The sequence below is a fragment of the Balaenoptera borealis genome (genome assembly GCF_965194805.1).
Source record: "Balaenoptera borealis genome assembly, chromosome: 2".
NCBI lineage: Eukaryota > Metazoa > Chordata > Mammalia > Artiodactyla > Balaenopteridae > Balaenoptera > Balaenoptera borealis.
In genome coordinates, this window is record NC_138867.1 from 182,213,876 (window position 1) to 182,228,470 (window position 14,595).

General features: G+C 48.6%; 1 protein-coding gene across 3 annotated transcripts in view; it reads right to left on the bottom strand.

Annotated features, from left to right (window-relative positions):
- CREB3L3 (cAMP responsive element binding protein 3 like 3) overlaps positions 1–14,595 on the bottom strand; it is a gene marked incomplete at its 5' end in the record, with an annotated part of 39,718 nt that overhangs the window by 8,489 nt on the left and 16,634 nt on the right. The window contains 5 exons of one of the 3 annotated variants that reach the window (XM_082381692.1): positions 339–451; positions 1,318–1,615; positions 2,071–2,199; positions 2,700–2,841; positions 8,933–9,032. In XM_082381692.1, coding sequence (XP_082237818.1) covers positions 339–451; positions 1,318–1,615; positions 2,071–2,199; positions 2,700–2,726 — 567 coding nt within the window. Of the gene's footprint in view, positions 1–338; positions 452–1,317; positions 1,616–2,070; positions 2,260–2,699; positions 2,842–4,508; positions 5,893–8,932; positions 9,033–14,595 lie in introns of those variants that run through there. The other 2 variants (XM_082381693.1, XM_082381691.1) reach the window with 2 other exon arrangements.

A 14,595-nucleotide genomic window follows, 5' to 3' on the forward strand; every position in this document is an offset into this window, starting at 1 on the left:
TGTGAATTAAAAGATGATACATTAAGAGCATTTAGAAGAGTGCCTGGCCTATAGTAGATGCTTGGTAAGTTTTAGCCTTTTTTTTTTTTTTTTTTTTTTTTTTAATACTACTACTATAGTAGAAAGTATCCCAGCCCAGGAGACAGAGAACTCAGGACTGGGACCCACTGACTTACTCTGGGTGTAAGTCAGAGTAAGTGACTTGGACTTACCTTGGACAACAATCAGCCCTTGTCTGTGACTGTCTTCCAATCTCCAAAATGGGGGGTATTGGGGCCCCATGAACCCCAGCGCCCTCCCACCTCTGATGCTCCAGGGGGCGGGTGGGGACTGCTCACCAGGTCCCCGCCACTGCCAGAGAGGAGGAGGTCTTTCACTGTGAGGTTGCAGTGCGGGGGTGAGCTGGCCAGCTCAGCCTGCTCCCCGGCGTAGAGGCCTGGGCTCCACATTTCTGACAGGGCAGATGGGGACAGAGACAGGGAGGGAGTCAGGCAGGGGTCCCCTGGGCTCCCAGCTTCTACTTCCCTCCTCCAGCAAAGCTCCCAGCATTGACCCCAATGTGCTAGGGATTTGTGGCACAGCTTGGGGCCCCAAGACCTGGTGCCTCAGTCTCCCCTCCACCATAAGATGGGAACCCAGATTCATCAGGACATTGTCAGGGACCCACTGTCAACCCAGGAGGGAGCAGCTGTTATTGCCCAGGATTATAGGCTAGATCTGAAGCTGGCCTGGCCTTATCTCTCCCTCGAGGAAAGGATCAGGTCTGATTTACCTGTGGTTCCCTCCCACCAGGTACCTGGCACACTGTAGGTGAGCTGCTCTGGAGAGCACAGACTTCAGAGTCAAATAGCCCTTTGTTCTAATCCCGACTAGGGGGAGCTGTGTGACCTTGAGTAAGGGACTAAACCTCTCTGAGCCTTAGTTTTGTCAAGTCTCCAAAGGGACTAATAAGCGTTCCCATACCATCGCAATGCTCAAGAGACAAAGGATACCCTGTTGGCGGTGGCTTCTGCATCAGGCCTTTCTCCAGGTCCAGGGGGAGCACCCCAAGGCCTGGGATCCCATGACCTCACACACTTTCACTGAGCATCTACTGTGATTCAGGCACAGAAGGTACAAAAATGAGGTGGCCAGAATGATGCTTGGGGCAGGAACCAGCCTGCCAGGGGCGCATCCCACCTTTGCGGCTCTGACTCATTTCTTAACCACCTGGAAAACGGGCCCATGACAGCATCCCAACACCCATCTCAAAAGGTGGGTTTGCGTGTACAGTGCCTGGGAGAAGGGGAGGGTAGTTGGCAAAGACATAGGGCTCACCCAGGTCTATGGCCACGGAAGCCTCAAGCCCTTGGGCCACTGGCCCAAGGTTCCTGGTGGGGCAGGCAGGGCCAGGATGGTAGGAGGGGCAGGGCCCCTTGCCAGACTCCGCGCTGTGGCAGCTGGCCAGGGTGGCAGCCACCCCACTGTGTGGAGGGGTGTCCTGGGGGTCGGAGGGCAGATCTTCTGAGATGCCACTGTCACTGGCCGCAGGAGACCAGGTCGGGGAGCTGGGCACTGATTCTCCAGAACCCAGGATGGAGTTGAGGAAATCATCAGAGTTCGGGCCTGGCAGGACCTGTTGGGACGGAGAGGGACGGTGGGAATTAGGAGGCCTATGTTTTGGCTTGGATAGCTGTGTGTCTCTGGGCAAGCCACTGACCCTCTCTGGGCCTCACGTGTCCTTTCTGTAAGACGGAAAGAGCTAACGCTCCTTGCCCCCAGTGTTGTTGGAGCCTGAACACAGTCAGGTAGCACGGGAACAACATCCAACCGTGTCGAGGCACAGGCCCCAAGTTTAAGTCTGGACCCAACTCCAAACTGCTGTGTGTGTGACCCAGGACAAGTTACCACCCCTCTCTGGGCCTCGCTTTCCCCACCTATAAGAAGGAGGTGATGTCATCTGTCCCTTAGTGTCGCTGAGAGGTTCCATACAATAACGTGCTTTGCTAAAATCTCACACATGAGCAGTAAATGCACACAGCTGAGTGGGGTGCTGGCTCTGGCCCTGGGGTAAATGCAGTGGGTTATCACCTGGTCCTCAACGTGGCCCCAGTCCTCGCCCAGCTCTACGTGTCTCAGGATGCCGTCCTGCCGGTCAAACAGGAGATCCAAGAGTTCCAGGCTGTCGATAGGGCACGTGAGACTGGTGGAGGAAGCCATCTGGGGCAAGGAGGGGACATTTGTGAGGGTCACGCAGCCCTCCTCCTCCCCACCACCCATCTGCACACCACCCTGAGGTCCATCCTGCTCCAGTTCTATCCCAGCTCCAGCCCCAAGGTCGGGCCTGTTGCTCCTGCTTGCTGGACTTCTGTCTCCAAATCTGTGTTTTGGGGCCAACCCAGAGACTCCCGGAGCCTGACAGCCAATTTCTTTAAGAAGTGGTAGACAGATGCCCCCGTGGGGATGATCAGCCGATGGAGATAGCCCTCTCTTGCACTCCCATGCTGCCCAAATTCCCCCCTTCTGGAAGGCGGGGGAACCAGGAAGAAAGACCAGGAGCAGCCCCGGAATGGAGACACAATTTTGGTCGTTGCATTCTCCCTCTGGGCCCCAGTCTTCTCATCTGTAAAATGGGATGTGAGGTTCCTGCCAACCCTGGGAGCTTGGGGAAGGTTCCTGGCATAAACCCTCCCTCACCTGGAGACCCGTGCAGGGCTCACCTTTCCAACTGCTGAATCCCCATTCATGAGCCAGGCCAGCTCTTTCTCCAGCCACTTCTGCGTCTGCTGCGAGCTGGGGGCTCACCCCACCACCAGGGCTCCCAGGCTCCGCCGGCTCTTCTCTGTGGCTCTGTCACCACCCCTAAAAGATGCTGAAATAGTCCTGGGGAGCTCCTAGCCCACCCCCAGGTGCTGATTGGGGAACAGGCAAGACAGACAGGGTTAAGGGCCAGTGACACGGGGGCAGGCTAGGGGGAGGGGAGGGAAGACCGTTATCTCAGATGTTTCGTGCTTTTCCAGCCGGCAGTGGGCAAAGGCCAAAGTCTGGGGAGCCGCGGCTCTCGCATGACCTCTCCCCTACTTTCAGGGACTGCTTCTCATCATAATCCCTGGATGTTGGCTCCAGGAGAGCCCAGGGCCCCTGGCTGGGTCCTGTCCACTCTCAGAACAGAACCAAGAACTGCCCAGGCCTCCGCTAGAGCCCTTCCCTCTGCCAGGAGCCCCCTTCCCTCATTGGAGCTGGCAACCCCCAACCCCCTGCCCACAAGCAAGCTCTCCATGGCCAAACCAGAACAATCGATTCCTTCTAGAATCTTCTATCATTCATTTATTCTCAACAAATATTCATTGAGCCAAACTTATTCCCTCCTCAGGGCCTTTGCACTAGCTGTTCCCTCTGCCTGGAACTCCTATCCCCTCCACCCCGAATCTATCACTGCGTTCACATATTCAGGAATGTTTTCTATCTGTGGATCTCAGCCCAAACAGCTGAGAGGCCGTCTCTGACCCCTCACCAGAGAGGAGCCCTCACCCTGTACCTCTTTATCACATCACTGGTTTCACTGAAATCCTCACTATTTGAAATTTTCTTGTTTACTTGCCTGTATTCTTCCCTCATTCCTCCCCTGCCTCTTCATGTGAGTGACTTCGGGGCTAAGATAGAGGCTCTTTTGTTCTCAGCTGGGTCCCCAGTGTCTAGGAAGTGCCTGGCACACAGGAGGTGATCAGTCAACTCTTATTCATTGGGCACCTCCTGTGTGCCAAGCACTATTTAAGGCCCTGGGGATAAGGCAGCGGATGAGCTAGACCATAAATGCATAAACACACCAGAAAACTGACAAATGGGCAAATGCTACCAAGAAACTAAATGTCATCATGTAAAGGGCAACAGAGGGCTGGCAAAGTCTTCTTTTTAGAAGGTGACATTTAGGGACTTTGCTGGTGGTGCAGCGGTTAAGACTCCACGCTTCCAATGCAGGGGATGCGGGTTCAATTCCTGGTCGGGGAACTAAGATCCCACATGCCATGTGGCATGGCCAAAAAATTTAAAAAATAAAAATAAAAAAAAAAGAAGGTGACATTTAAGTACAGTCCTGAGTGATGAGAAAGAGCCAGCCACTGGGAGATCTAGTGGAAGGGTGTTTCAGGCCGAGGAACAGCATGTGCAAAGGTCCTGGGGCAGGATGGGGCCTGGCGTGTTGGAGGAACAGCCAGGAGGCCCGTGTGGATGGAGCAGAGTGAGCGAGGGAGAGAGAGGGAGGAGGGGAGGGCAGGGAGGGAATGGGGCAGGTCGTGCAGGGCCTTGCAGTCTGTGGCAAGGAGTTTGGTTTATACCAAATACAGCAGGAAGCTGTTGGAGATTAGTGAATGGATGACGAACCTTCTGTGTGCCGGGCACGATGGTAGGTGCTAGGTTTACACAGTAACTCAGACACCCTCCTTGCTCTCAAGAAGTTCACATCCTGGTGTACATTTCTCCCTGGACCAGCCATTATTTATTCATGCACCAAAAATTTAAGGACGACCTACTATGTGCTGCGCCAGAGTGGTTCTCTTATCTGACAATAACATCTGTGGTTGTCACAACTGGGGGTGCTCCAAGCGTGGAATGAGCGAGGGTCAGGAATGCTGCTCCACACCCCACAATGCCTGGAACGGCCCCACACAGAGAAAGCCTGGCCCGATGTCAGCAGTGCCTGGCGGGAGAATCCCTGCATTACGGTAAGTGTCCCCCTCTGGGTGGGGGACATGATCTCACTCTTGACCTCTGCATCTCTTATTTCCTTTTTAACCACTCTGTGTTGGGTGTGTGTGTGTGTGTGTTGGGTTTTTTAAGGGGTTTGTTTTGTTTGGTTTGGCTTTAGTGATCCCAGTCATAATATTTATTCAGCCTTTGCTATGGAGGCTCCTTTCCAGGGCAGTCTCAGCAGGTGTAGAAAGTAGGTGAAGTTTGACTTCTGGGCTTGTCTCTGCCTCCCCCTCACTCCCATTTATGACTCTCAGGAGCCCCGGTGCCTTTGACATAGAACTCTTCCTCCTCCTCTTATCAAAACCTGCCAGAATCATGGATCTGGTATTATTCATTTACACCTTCCTGTAGATTTAGACCCCATAGTCCACTTCCCCAGGATATTTGTACTTTTTTTGTAATTTTATAATCATGGGCTTTGGAAGGCTTTTATATGTCCTAATGAAGAGATGTCTGAAAAGGTAGGATAAAGATAAGCATTTGAGGGACAAGAGGACTTTCTGATGCTCTTGGCATCATATGACCTAATTTACTGGACATGACCACATGCTTCAAAGCGATGCTAAGTGGGAATCTAAAGTAAAAGTCCCACAATAGATTCCACCAATGTGTTTAAGCACGAAACATGGGACTTCCCTGGTGGCGCGGTGGTTAAGAACCCGCCTGCCAATGCAGGGGACACGGGTTCGAGCCCTGGTCCGGGAAGATCCCACATGTCGTGGAGCAACTAAGCCCGTGCGCCACAACTACTGAGCCTGCACCACACCTACTAAAGCCCACGCGCCTAGAGCCCGTGCTCCGCAAGAAGAGAAGCCACCGCAATGAGAAGCCCGCGCACCGCAACGAAGAGCAGTCCCCACTCGCCACAACTAGAGAAAGCCCACGCACAGCAATGAAGACCCAATGCAGCCAAAAATTAATTAGTTAATTAATTAATTATTTTTAAAGTATGAAACATAACACAAGAGGGTGCTGTGTTGATTGAGGAATACTGTGTTAATGAACAGCTTTGCGGAACTTGTCAGAGCCTTTACAACACCCTGTAACACCCTTGGAAGGGACAGAGTTTGCAGCATTTCTTAAACATAATTGCGTAGGTGTGAGTTTTGTTTTCAAGTTGCACTTGATTCATACTGAACCATTTCTGATATATGAAAACGTTTAAAGATACCCACTAGGGGCTTCCCTGGTGGTGCAGTGGTTGAGAATCCGCCTGCCAATGCAGGGGACACGGGTTCGAGCCCTGGTCTGGGAAGATCCCACATGCCGCGGAACAACTGGGCCCGTGAGCCACAATTACTGAGCCTGCGCGTCTGGAGCCTGTGCTCCGCAACAAGAGAGGCTGCGATAGTGAGAGGCCCGCGCGCCGCGATGAAGAGTGGCCCCCGCTCGCCGCAACTAGAGAAAGCCCTGGCACAGAAACGAAGACCCAACACAGCCAAAAAGAAATTAATTAATTAATTAATTAAAAAAAAAAAAGATACCCACTAGACTGACTGCAATACAAAAGACAACATCAGGTGCTGGCGGAAAATCTGGGGCAACTGGAACTCTCACCCATTGTTTGTGGGAACCAAAAGGGTCCAACCACTTGGGGAAACTTTGGACAGTTGGGAAATCTCTTATAAAGTTAAACATGCATTCACCATATGACTTAGCAATTTTATTCCCAGGTATTTACCTAAGAGAAATGTAAATATATGTTCACAGAAAGATTTGTACGTGAATGTTCACAGCAGCCTGATTCATAATTGTCCTGAACTGTAAACAACTCAAATACCCAGCAATAGGGGAGTGGATAAACAAACTGGTATATCCATACAACACAATAATACTCAGCCATAAAAAGGAATAAATTACTGATACATTCAACAACATGGATGAATCTCAAATGCATTGTGATAAAAGAAGCCAGACATAAAAGAATACTGTAGGATTCCATTTATATGACACCCAGAGAAGAGGCAAAAGTAATTCTTGGTGATAGAAAGTGGTTGCCTGAAGTAGAGTGGGCAATTGATTGGACAGGGGCATGAAGGAACTTTCTAGGGTGGAGAAAATATTCCATATCTTATTTTTAATGGTGGTTACATGATTGTCTAGAATTGTCAAAACTCAGCCAATTGAACACACCTGAGACCTGTGCATCATTATTGTAAATTAATTCTACCTCAATAAAAAGCATACTAAATACATAATCAACAACCACGTACATAATGCGTTTAGGAAAACATTAGAAACAACCAAAATATATGTCAATAGGGGATTGATTAATAGAGTCTGATGTGTTAACACAATGGAATATTATGTAGCTGTGAAAATAAATGAGGGTTATCTTTATGTACTGATATGGGACAATATTGAAAATATATGGTTATTTCAGTGTTTCTCAACATTTTTTTATTCTGGCCCTCCCACAAGGAGTCTTTGAAGACATTTTCCTAACTGCTCCCCCATGAAACTGTAAATCCACATGTATTCTATACACATGCTTGTGTACCGTATGTATATCTGTGCTTTATACAGTAAAAGAGTAAGATTTTTTTTCACCCCCTAAGAGCTAGTTTTCACAACCCCCTTGAAGATAATATCTTTCCCATTGAAAATGCACTGGTTAAGTAAAAATTAAGGTGCACAACACAAGATACTGTCTGTGTGTGACAAAAGGAAAAATGAATGTGTATATACGTTTCTTATATATTTATAGAATATCTCTGGAATGAGACACAAGAATCTGGTAACGGTGGTAACCTTCAGGGCTGGGAGCTGGGAGGTGGGATAGAGAAGAAGGAGGGCTTTTCCCTGCATAATCATTTATTTGGGAATTTTCAGCCATGTGCCCGATGTACATATTCCAAACAAAGAAATACAATTTAACTTTTTTAAAAAGGAAATAAAACAATACAAATAAAATGCAAAGCATACCTTTTCCATAGTTTCCCAAGTTTTCTAATACAAGCTCACCTTGTATTAGAGTTAGTGTTTAGGAGCTGCCCCCTCTACAAAAGTAAATTGATCCACCTGGGTCCCCAAAGTCCAGCATTCCCACTGCCTTGCCTGTAACATTCCTTAAATAAGGTGATGCCTCCCTTTCATCAGTATTTCTTTATTCTGATGTGAACACTACCATATCAATAATTGCCAGCCAAGTCCTGCCAGGAGGCAGTTTCCCTATACCCATGCTTTTCTCACAGATCCCTCTTCCTTTCCATCTCTAAAATTACCTCAGGGAAAATGTGCTCAAAGCACTTTGAGCTAATTCCAACTAAAGTGTGAATGGCTGATATCAGGCACATATATTCCTTTTCTTGGGAGCATTTACATTTCCTTATGGAGCCTTAAGGCATTATAACTCAAAGATTAGTTCTTAACATTTTTCCCCAGGGCAAAAATCACCCCTCTCAGATGTTACTTAGATATAACTAGACCTAGGTAAAATGTGAATGACTGATTTTAGGTGAATATATTATTTTTCTTGGGAACATTTACATTTCTTCATGGAGCCTGAAGGAACTGTAGCCCAGATCTATATTAGCTCTTATCTTTTTGCCCAGGGCAAATAACTTCCCTCTGTGGGTTTCAGATGTACTCAAGTGGTAAGATGTTCAAAAGCCACTGGGTTCTATGTGAAACACCATGAAATTATGATATTCAGTCTCACACCCTTAAACATACAAGTTTCCTATCTATAAAATCCCAGCATTTAGTTTAGGGCACATAGGAACTGCTTCCTGAATCTTTACTGACTGGAGATTGCATACTGTACCAGATTCTAGCTCAGACAAGTGGTAGTTAAAGGTCAGAAAAGACTGAAAAAAATTCAAATGAGAAAATTCTAAAAATTGAGAAAATGCTAACCATTTCCTCTGCAGCTTGGGGACAGTTCTATAGGAGGTAGTATGATTCTGTGGTTAAGAATAACTCAGGGTTTGGAGACAGATGGATGTGTGTGTGAACTCTACCTTCACTCCTCACAGATATTACGTTAGACCCTGGTAAGTCACTTCACTCCAAAACTCCCCTTTCCACTCTATAGCACTCTAGGGGTGCTGAGCTGTAGGAGTGTAGATTTGGGGCTGTTGGCCATCATTACCCCATGATGGGAGAAGCTATCTGAGAATGAAGCCCACCCAGAATACAGCAGAGCAGACAGAGAGCAATCAATCCCTGACAACATGGTCTGAAGTCCTGGACCCAGCCATACCTGAAATCCACTCCTTGGCTTCAGAAACATGGCAGTGATGTGAGCCAGTGACTTCCCTTTTCGGTTTAAAATTTTTGAGCTGGAGTTTCTGACCCTTGCACTGAACAAACAAACAACAAAACAAACAAACAAAAAAACTATTTACTTTCCTTGATTAATCCTGTCCACAGAGCCCTCTCCCCCTGCCCCAAACTTCACATTTGAATGTAGATTATAGAGATTAGCACTTAACACACTCTCCTTAGGTATTTGTTGATTGGTCCTGCCTGTCTGTATTGTCTTTTCAAAACTAGACTGAGTCCCTTGAAGGTTGACGGCAGGTCTGTTCATCTCCCTTGACACTACTCAGGGCATGGTGGATACTCAAGAATGTCTGGCCAGTTCTGAATTTGCCAAAATGGTCCTCCCCTATTCACATATCATTGTTTTTCTTCCCCCTTAATTTTTGCCTGTGAAATGCTCATAATTGAATCTCTTATACTCTAATCTGATGGCATGCTATTAGCATTGGTTTGCACCAAGATCCTGTGTAAAATTTTTTAAATTAAAAATATATATAATTTTTGGACTTCCCTGGCAGTCCAGTGGTTAAGACTCTGGGCTTCCACTGCCGGGGGCACAGGTTCGACCGCTGGTCGGGGAACTAAGATCCCGCATGCCGCATGGCACGGCCAAAAAAAAAAAAGAGAAAGAATATTCCAGAACTCCAGAAATCCCTTTTCAGGAGTTACCCCTCCCCCCATGGAGGTAACCACTGTTCTGAATTCCGTGGCATTTTTTTTGGCTCTCACTACTTCCTGTGTATCTGTCACCCTCCTCCTTCCCTCAGCTCCCACACTCTTGTGCTTCTGTTTGTCTTCCAGTGGGCCTTGCACATGTTTATTACAATCCATCAGCAAGTCTTGACAGCTCTGTCTTCAAAATACGTTCATTCTTTGCCTGCTCCATTTCTGCTGTCCTGGTCCAGCCCCATCCTCACTGGGCTGGACCAGTGCACTCTCCCCCTTCTCCTCCTCCCCCTGGCTTCCATGCTGGCCCCCATAGTCTGCTTTCCTTATTAGGACTCAAAAAGCCCTCTCCCTCATTACCTTTGCAACGTCTTCCACTGCCTTTCCTCTCTCTCCCTCCACACTGGACTCATGTCACCAGGCATGGCCCTCCCTCAGGGCCTCTGCACTTGCTGTCCTATCCCCTTTCCTAGATCTCCCTGTGGCTGGCTCCTTTCACCTTTAAATGGCTGCTCAAATTCACCTCCTCCATGAAGCTCTCCATGACCACCTTCTTTAAAACCAGTCTCCATCCCCATCTCGATTTATGTCTCTTCATAGAAACTTACTGCCACCCGACACTATATATTTTGTTCATTTATCACAGCGTACATTCATTCAACAAACATTTATGGAGTGTCTATTCTGTGCCAGGCAGAGGGACACATCCTAGGGAATGTCAATATTCATTCATTATTTCACTCTACAAAAGTGTCTTTTACTCCTTCCGTACATCAACACTGATCCAGGTGCTTAACAAGTCAGAGAGAGGAAAGGTTGTTGCGGGGGAGTACCATAAAGTCTCTAGCTAGGATTCACCTGCAAAATAGGGACAATCATTAGGACAAGACCTACCGTGTGCAGTATCCCTAGTGCCTGGAACTGTGCCTGGTACGCAGTAGCTGCCCAATCAATACTTATAGAAGGAACAACTGAACATGTATAAATATAATCATGCAGTTTAGTGCGTGGCTGACAAACTACAGTCTGTGGGCCAATTCTGGCCCCTTGCTTGTTTTTATAAATAAAACTTTGTTGGCACATGGTCACTCCCACTAGTTTACATATTGTTTACAGTTGCTGTCACACAGTTGCATAGTCTTGACAGAGACACTGTGGTCCGCAAAGCTGAAAATATTTACTGTCTGGCCCTTTTCAGAAAACGTTTTCTGTAATCCACAGGTTCTGTGGATTAGACTTGCTCAGCCCAATAGCAGGATTAAGTTCGCATGTGGTTACTGAGCACTTGAAGTATAAAAAGTGTGACTGAGGAACTGGATTTTAACTTTTATTTAATTTCTATTCATTTGAATTTTAAAAATTGATACTTAATTCAGTTAACAGACAACTTCCGAGTATATATGGAACAAGTTGCGTATGTGAATGTACATTTTTACTGTAAATTTTCTGAACTCTATAAATACAGATCGAGGATTTCTGATGAAAACTGAGCATCCACATTGAGATGGGTTGTACATGTGAAATACACATTGGATATCCAAGACTTAGCATGAAAAAAAGTGAAATACCGCGTTCATAACTGTGACACTGACTGCACGTTGAAATGATAACAGTTTGGGTTTATGAATTCAATCATTTAGATTGACAAAAATTTATTATTAATACGAAACTCCATTTTGCTTTGTACTTTTCTGATGTAACTGCTAAAAACTTTAAAGTGAGAATGATATTTCCATGGAACCGGCTGGGGTAGACCAGGGCCTGGGTTCGAATCCTGCCTCTGCCACTTGTAACTGTGGGCAAATAACTGTGCTCCTCTTGCCTCATATTCTTTATCTGTAAAATGGGGGATAAAGACCCTGCTTCACCGGGTTCTTGGGGGTTCGATCCATTATAACATGTGGAGTGCTCAGAAGGGACGCCCACACAGCCAGGTCTCAAACTCCGGCCATTTTTAGGGTTATTGCTATTATTACTAGTATATGAATCTGTAAGAAACACGCCAGGCTCCGGTTCCGAGGCGCTTGAAGGGCAGACGTCCGCTTGTCATTTTCCGGCCGCCTCAGCCCTTTGGCCTCAGCACAAGTCTGGCCCTAATGACAGTCCCCATTCTGCACAGGAGGACAGAGGGGCTAATAAGGGGTTATGATTCACCATGGCCACTCCATGAGTCAGCCACCATTGAGACAACGCCCAGGTCCCCTGCCCCAGATGGGGACAGGCCCCTCGTCACCATGTCACCTCCACATTCCTTTGACTGCTTGCCGGAGGGTCCTTTCTACTTCTCCCTTTCGGTCAGTTTTGGGGGAAAGAGGTGAGGGGGTCTGGGAGCAGGTGCTCCTCCCCCTCCCTTTCCCCCTCCTCCCCCTCTTTCTCCTCCTCCTTCTCCGGGACTCTCCCCTGGGGTACGGCCAGGCCAGGCAGTGAGTAAAACCCTTGTGACATGGGTGTGGCTGACGCAGGCCAGGGGCTGGGGACAGGGGGACTCTGATCCGCCTCTTGGGCAACGCCAACTGATTAGCACCGAATCCGCCAGGCTTCCCAGTCCAAGGGGTTCCTGGCTCTCAGGGGTGAGTGAAGACAGGAAGCTTGAACCAGGGTCTCCCAATACCACGAGAGGCGAGACTTTGTCAGGGGGTGGGAGCCTCCCTCTGCCCTTCCTAAAGCATGAAGGACGTTATGGCCGGGAATTCATTCATTCATTCTTGTGACCATTACTTCTTTTTTTTTTTTTTAAAGGAATTCCTTTATTTTTATTATTTATTTATTTATTTTTGGCTGTGTTGGGTCTTCGTTTCTGTGCGAGGGCTTTCTCTAGTTGTAGCAAGCAGGGGCCACTCTTCATCGCGGTGCGCGGGCCTCTCACTGTCGCGGCCTCTCTTGTTGCGGAGCACAGGCTCCAGACGCGCAGGCTCAGTAGTTGTGGCTCACGGGCCCAGCTGCTCCACGGCATGTGGGGTCTTCCCAAACCAGGGCTCGAACCCGTGTCCCCTGCATTGGCAGGCAGACTCTCAACCACTGCGCCACCAGGGAAGCCCTTGACCACTACTTCTTGAGTGCCTGCTGTGTGCCAGGCATTGGGGACCCAGCAGAGAACATAACCAATTATTCCCGTGGAGCTGATGTTCTGAGGTGGGGAAGAGGCTAAGTAAAATCAGTTGTGCATAAGCAAGGAAATAAATAAATTGAAGAGAAACACAACATTGTAAATCAATTATACTTCAATTAGAAATTTAAAAAATAAATTGGGAGAGACCAGGTATAGAAGAATAAAGCAGGAAAGAGAGATGGGAGGGGTTGGGTCAGGGAGGCCTCAGCAGAAAGATCCTGGGGAGTTGGGGGCAGGGTGGTGCCTTGCTCCAGGATGAGAAGGCTGATGTCAGTCCTGTGATGGTTCTAGAAGTTTCTGTGTGGGGCTGGATGGGATGTGTTCGTGGACAGAGCTGGGAGGTCCCTTGGGTCAGGGATCCGGTTCTCCAAGCTTGGTGTCGGGGTCTAGCCCTTAGTCAACCATAGGAAGGGGGTCCCCCAGCTTCAGGAGACCAGGTGGCCTCTGGGACAGTACCCCGTGAGGGTCCTGACTCTAGACCAGCAAACGGGGTCAGCGTCCCTGCCATCTCGCAATCCACACCCCTCTGCCCAGTCCCCCCCCCACCATGTCTCACCACCATCTCATCTCACCTCATCTCGGTGATTGTTTTATGGCTGGTGGGTCCAAGGGTCAGAGCTGACCCTCTCACCAGGAAAAGGAGGCCTCCTACAGCTGTGGATGTGGTCAACTCAGCTTCCTTCCCCCTGTGGGTGAGGAGACCTTGTCTCCCCTGGCTCCACCCCTGGGGCTTCTGGGAGGGAGCCCTTAAGCTGCAGGTGGGGGAAGCAAGTCGGGGTCCCCAGAGCCTGAATTCGTCCTGGTCCTCCATCCCTCACCTTCTGAATGTGTTTGCTGTAGCTGCTGAAACAAAGTCCCACAGACTGGGGGGCTGGAACAACAGAAATGTATTCTCTCCCAGTCCCAGAGGCTGGTAGTCCAAGATCAAGGTGTCAGCAGGGCTGGTTCCTTCTGAGGCCTCTCTCCTTGCCTTTTATATTATTTTATTTTATTTTTTAAAGAATTTATTATCTATTTATTTATTTATCGGCTGCGTTGGGTCTTCGTTGCTGCGCACAGGCTTTCTCTAGTTGTGGCGAGCAGGGGCTACTCTTCGTTGCGGTGCGCGGGCTTCTCATTGCAGTGGCTTCTCTTGTTGCGGAGCACGGGCTCTAGGCGTGCGGGCTTCAGTAGTTGTGGCTCGCGGGCTCAGTAGTTGTGGCTCGCGGGCTCTAGAACGCAGGCTCAGTAGTTGTGGCGTACGGGCTTAGTTGCTCCACGGCATGTGGGATCTTCCCGGACCAGGGCTCGAACCCGTGTCCTCTGCATTGGCAGGCAGATTCTTAACCACTGTACCACCAGGGAAGTCCCTCTCCTTGCCTTTTAGATGCCATCTTGTCCCTGTATCTCTGTGTCCAAATGTCCCCTTTTTACAAGGATCTCAGTCTTATGGATTAGAGCTCACCCTAGTGACCTCATTTAACTCGATTACCTCTTTGAAAACCCCCAACTCCAAATACAGTCACATTCTGAGGCCCTGGGGGTTAGGATTCCAACATATGAATTTGGGCCTGGGGGATACCATTCAACCCCTAACACCCCTCAGAGCTGTGATGAAACCGAAGCCTGGTGGTCACCTCCCCAAATAGCTGCCCTGACCACCCCAGCCAAAGTCACCCCCGCTATCCCAGTCACACCCAGTACAACCCCTTTGATGGGAAGGAATTCTGTTTATCTATCTACGTTATCTGTTTACACCAGGGAGCAGGGACCTGTGTATTTTGATCACTGATATACCTTCAGCCACGAAATCAATCCCCCACCACCACTGAAGTGGCTCCAAACCC